The 5,969-nt window shown below is 50.8% G+C and overlaps 1 protein-coding gene across 1 annotated transcript; it reads left to right on the top strand.

Annotated features, from left to right (window-relative positions):
• Positions 1-787: 787 nt before the first annotated feature.
• Positions 788-3,109, top strand: LOC120942904 (taste receptor type 2 member 123-like). The gene has a single exon (XM_040355857.1). The coding sequence runs from the start codon at positions 879-881 to the stop codon at positions 2,154-2,156; it is 1,278 nt and encodes a 425-aa protein (XP_040211791.1). The 5' UTR covers positions 788-878; the 3' UTR covers positions 2,157-3,109.
• Positions 3,110-5,969: the final 2,860 nt, after the last annotated feature.

The raw sequence follows: 5,969 nt of genomic DNA, 5'->3' as shown, positions 1-5,969 counted from the left end.
AGCCTGATTACCCCCCACCTTACTCCGAGACCCTGCAGTGCAGTATATGTCAGATATATACAGGGGAACCTCGGATTACGAGTATAATCCATTCCAGGAGAATGCTCGTAATCCAAAGCACTTGCATATCAAATCGAGTTTCCCCATTGAAGTCAATGGAAACGAAAATAATTTGTTCCGCACTGACTTCAAAGGCATGCAATACCGCATGCGGCCAGAGGCGGTGGGACGCCGGAGAGCCTCAGAAATGTCCGGAAATGTCAGAGGACACCTCGGCTGACCTCGGCAAACTTCGGAAAGACTCCGTTCTTGAGATTTGCAGAGGTCAGCCGAGCTGTCCTCTGGCCTTTCTGCGCATTTCCGAACGGCGCAGATCCCATGCGATTGGCGCCGTTCGGCTCTGCTCGGCTCCGGCGCCCCCCCAACCTCAGGCCAAACGCGGTACTGCACACCGCTTTGGCCTGAATCCTGCTCGTATTGCGAGACAACACTCGTAAACTGAGTTACGATTTTTTTTTAAAATACAGTGCTTGTAGTGCGAAACGCTCGTTGACCGCGTTACTCGCAATCCGAGGTTCCACTGTATAGATATAAATAAAATGTGTGGCTCTTTGAGATTTTATCACAAAATATAAATGAAAATAACAGCCAATGCTTCTGATCTTGTAAACTTTCTCAGATCCAGTTTTGGCTTTTTTCCGTTTTTGTCCTACATTTTATCAATAACCAATATCTATAATCAATATCGATAATCGATGAGCATTTGCAGAGACAGATCCCCATCCCCCCCGTGTCTTGTGATGGAACAATACGAGTATCCCTCAGGCTCTCCATCCTATAGGCAGAAGATCAGATTTCCCGTTGCGTGAGATCTGGCGATGAACATGGCGGAGATATTTGCATCCAGTCAATCAGTGTCAATGATCGTTCCTCCACATTTCCTCATTCGGCTCAGACACACGTTAGAAGGACCGAGGATGGTGGCTTTTGTGTGGGTGGTGGGGCTCATCTGCGCCATTGTGGAGTTGGTGTTGGGGGTCCTCCTTAACATCTACATTATAGGTGTGAACGTTGCTGACAGAAGAAGAGGGCGCCCACTGAGCCTGTGTGATAAGATTCTGGTTCTCATGGCCGCCAACAACATCTGCCTGCAGAGCGACATGAACATCTGCACCTTCCTGTTCGTCATCTTCCCGGAGATGCTCCAATACCACAACGTCTACTCCCTCATCTCCGTCTTCCTGATCTTCCAGTTCTACTTCAGTTTTTGGATCACGGCGACGCTGTGCGTCTACTACTGCCTGAGGATCGTCAACTTCAAGCTCAGCTTCTTCATCTATCTGAAGACCAACATCACCGATGTGGTGACCAGATTCCTGGTAGGGTCGGCGGTTGGCTCCTTTGCCATAAGCCTTGCAAGTATTTGGGAAATTAATTTGAAGCTGGTTGCCGTCACCGGGAATGTCACCGCCGGTTCTTTTATCGTTGGCACCAACATTAATCTTTCTGCCGTCACCGGGAATGTCACCTCTAGTCCTTGGATCGCTGACACCAACATTAATCTTTCTGCCGTCACCGGGAATGTCACCTCTAGTCCTTGGATCGCTGACACCAACATTAATCTTTCTGCCGTCACCGGGAATGTCACCTCTAGTCCTTGGATCGTTGACACCAACGTGGACTTGGCTGCCATAACCGGGAACATCACCTCCAGCCCTCAGATGATTGATGCCACCATCCAGCTCAGCAAGACCTATAAATTTCTCACCATTACCTTTGGCTGCTGTTTGCCGTTTGCACTGGCCGTCCTCTCCATCATCCTCACTCTGACCTCTCTGTTGGTCCACTACCACGATATGAAGTACAATCCTTCTGGTTTCAGCGTTCCCAGACTGGACGCTCACATGAGGGCGGCACGGATCATGGTCTATCTCATCGTACTCTACTCCATCTTCTACCTCTCTGAGGTCAGCCTCTTGGCGTCCTCCCTGACTATTCAATCCACCTCTGACCTGGCGGCGCTGTTCTTTGTTCTGATCTATCCCACCGCTCAGTCCACCATTGTGATCGTGGGCAACTCCAAACTTTGCCCAATGTTTCTGAAAAGCGGCTGGTCTGGCAAGAAGGTCAAACTTCCCATTGATGTTGGAACATAAATGTAAAAGTGGTCTAGTTTTACCAATACCTGGACATAGACGTAGAAGTAGCATTGTTATAGATAGAACACTGTATTCCCTTAATTCAGTAGACAGATGGTCCCAAATTGGTATCTGAAAGGAAAGGGCCAGCCTGTTGGCCAGGTCCAGGACTGCCACTTAGGTGCCAATAACATTCCTCATCCTTGTAGATATAGAGATGTTACCTCACTGAGCCTCGAAGGAAAGTCCTAGTCCATTCATCTACGAGCCCTGTGGGGGACGAGGCCTTTGCACCTGGAGGAAGGTCCCAAGTGTCTACCCGCCATTGATTTGTCAAAGATTAGAGAAATCGGTTTTATCTCTCAAAATAAATCCCCAAAATAGTTATATGGCGCCTGATCACGACAGTCAAGCTGTGATTGGTCTTGTTGAGATCAGACTGACGCTCTGGTGTTGAAAATTGTATTTCTGACCCGACCATCAGAACCATTCATGGCCCATTTACCTCCGGTCCCTTCAGAACATAGAACCATCCTGTGGGCAGGGAAAGGAACACCCCCTCAGGGCTGATTGGCTAAAGGCTAAAGGCCCACCCACATTCATATCCTCCAGGCTGGGAAGGGAACACCCCCCAGGGCTGGTTGGCCAAGGGTTAAAGTCCAGCCCACATTCACATCTTTTGGGCTGGGAAGAGAACATCCCCCTGGGCTGATTGGCCAAAGGCTAAAGGTCCAGCCCACATCTCTATCCCCCGGTCTGGGAAGGGAACATCCCCAGTGCTGGTTGGCCAAGGGCTAAAGTCCAGCCCACATTCATATACCCTGGGCTGGGAAGGGAACATCCCCCAGGGCTGATTGACTAAGGGCTAAAGGCCCACCCACATTCATATCCTCCAGGCTGGGAAGGGAACACCCCCCAGGGCTGATTGGCCAAGGGCTAAAGTCCAGCCCACATCTCTATCCCCCGGGCTGGTTAGGGAACCTCCCCCTGGCCTGGGCTGTTTGGCTCAGTGTTAAAGTCCCGCCCACATTCATAGCCTCCAGTCTGGGAAGGGAACACCCCCCAAGGTTGATTGGCCAAGGGCTAAAATCTAGCCCACATCTCTATCCTCCAGGCTGGGAAGGGAACACCCCAAGGGCTGGTTGGCCAGGGGCTGAAGTCCAACCCACATTCATATTCTCCGGTCTGGGAAGGGAACACCCTTCAGGGCTGATTGGCCAAGGAAAAAGTCCAGCCCCCATCCATATCCCCATAAATTGAGGCGCATGAGATATTGACAGTAAGGTTCACATGGAGCTGGTCTAACCGGTGGATTGCGTACGCTCCTGTCACAGGATAAACATCGGTAAAGTTTATTTCTGTTTTATTATCCCTTTTATTTTCATAGTGAATAGTCAACTCTGTGTTTGTCCTTTTTTGTCTTTTTATGATTTTTCTGTAATTCTTTTTTGTTGTACATCTTTTTGGGATATTAAATAATAAAATGAATAGGTGTCTTCTGTGTACTAAGATAGATACAAATCCCAGATCTGGCAGACGGAGATCTGTGTGTGTGTGTGTGTGTGGTGGACTAGCAGACCAGTCAGAGGACAAACTGCAAGGTGGTGGCAAGCTACCCCAAAAAAGTCACACCAGACCCTTATCCAAGCAGTAAAGCCAATAAAATATGTAATGATACACATACCCTCACTGGACCCTTTATTAGGCCCCCCTTGCTAGTAGCGGGTTGCACCCTCTTTATTAGGTCCCCCTTGCTAGTAGCGGGTTGCACCCTCTTTATTAGGCCCCCCTTGCTAGTAGTGAGTTGGACCCCCTTTATTAGGCCCCCCTTGCTAGTAGTGAGTTGGACCCCCTTTATTAGGTCCCCCTTGCTAGTAGTGAGTTGGACCCCCTTTATTAGGTCCCCCTTGCTAGTAGCGGGTTGGACCCCCTTTATTAGGTCCCCCTTGCTAGTAGTGGGTTGGACCCCCTTTATTAGGCCCCCCTTGCTAGTAGTGAGTTGGACCCCCTTTATTAGGTCCCCCTTGCTAGTAGTGAGTTGGACCCCCTTTATTAGATCCCCCTTGCTAGTAGCGGGTTGGACCCCCTTTATTAGGTCCCCCTTGCTAGTAGCGGGTTGGACTCCCTTTATTAGGCCCCCCTTGCTAGTAGTGGGTTGGGCCCCCTTTATTAGGTCCCCCTTGCTAGAAGCGGGTTGACATCAACAAGACATTTTCTGCCACACAACCGCCGCTCACTGGATATTTTCTCCTTTCTCCACCATTCTCTGTAATCCCGAGAGATGGTTGTGTGTGAAAATACCAGAAATACTCAGACCGGCCCGTCTGGCACCAACAACCATGAGCCACGTTCAAAGTCACTTCAATCCCCTTTCTTCCCCATTCCGATGCTCGGTTTGAACTTCAGCAAGTCGTCTTTACCACAGCTAGTTGCCTAAATGCATTGAGTTGCTGCCTTGTTATTGGCCGATTAGAAATTTGTGTTACCGAGCGACTGAACAGGTGTACCTAATAAAGTGACCGGTGTGAGTGTACATATATACACATACAGTACATATCTCAGACCATTGGTAGTTGCGGGCCACACTTATCAGAGGCTCCTCCATGTGACAATGGAAAGAAAGGAAAGTAGATATTTGTGGAATGCAAATAAACGTCTTTTTTAAACCACGACTTTCATTGTGTTTCCTCGTTCTCAGGTTCTTATCCCCGGCGATCCTTTGTTGTGTGTGTGGTGTCGTGTTTGAGGAACATTTAGCTTGGTGTAGTGCTCACCGCCAGTCAAGGCCTCGTCAGCCACTTTTATGAAACAAAAATAAACGGTCCATCCAGGATTCCCACGCAGAGCTTTCAACTTTACACAGCAACAATGTTAACCAAAAAATACCGGGCCACCTGGCTCTCTGGTCAGCACTGCGGCTCAGGCTTTGGGCCTCGGTCCTCTTGACCCAGTACCAGTGTCCCCGTACCCACGTACACAAGCTGTACCTCTGCTGGCACTTGTACCTGCTGCACCGGCCCTCAGGCTTGGGCCCTCTGTCTGATCTATCAGACAACACCCTGCAGACATACCCACTTGGGGCTGCACCCATGTGGGGTTTTCGGGAGGGTGGAACCCAGAACCTCAAAAGTTCCTCAAAAGACATTAGAACTTTGTCATGCATGTGTATGAATACTGAGCCATGATTGGTGTAATCCATCAAATCACCAGACCAGAAGAAGAAGAAGAATCCCTCTACATACAGAGAGGAATTAGGGAGAGTGGGGGGGACATTGGAGGGGACTGTGGAGGGGACAGTAGAGGGGACAGTAGAGGGGACAGTGGAGGGGACTGTGGAGGGGACTGTGGAGGAGACTGTGGAGGGGACAGTGGAGGGGACTGTGGAGGGGACAGTGGAGGGGACTGTGGAGGGGACAGTGGAGGGGACTGTGGAGGGGACAGTGGAGGGGGACAGTAGAGGGGACAGTAGAGGGGACAGTGGAGGGGACTGTGGAGGGGACAGTGGAGGGGACTGTGGAGGGGACATTGGAGGGGACTGTGGAGGGGACAGTAGAGGGGACAGTAGAGGGGACAGTGGAGGGGACTGTGGAGGGGACTGTGGAGGAGACTGTGGAGGGGACAGTGGAGGGGACTGTGGAGGAGACTGTGGAGGGGACAGTGGAGGGGACTGTGGAGGGGACTGTGGAGGGGACAGTGGAGGGGACTGTGGAGGAGACTGTGGAGGGGACAGTGGAGGGGACTGTGGAGGGGACAGTGGAGGGGACTGTGGAGGGGACAGTGGAGGGGACTGTGGAGGGGACAGTGGAGGGGACTGGGAGGGGGACAGTGGAG

The sequence above is a fragment of the Rana temporaria genome, chromosome 6 (genome assembly GCF_905171775.1).
Source record: "Rana temporaria chromosome 6, aRanTem1.1, whole genome shotgun sequence".
In the NCBI taxonomy this organism is placed as follows: domain Eukaryota; kingdom Metazoa; phylum Chordata; class Amphibia; order Anura; family Ranidae; genus Rana; species Rana temporaria.
This window is presented reverse-complemented; position numbering and strand designations above follow the sequence as displayed.

Coding starts and splice junctions, on each gene's coding strand:
- LOC120942904 (XM_040355857.1), top strand. CDS start 879: ATGAACATGGCGGAGATATTTGCATCCAGTCAATCAGTGTCAATGATC.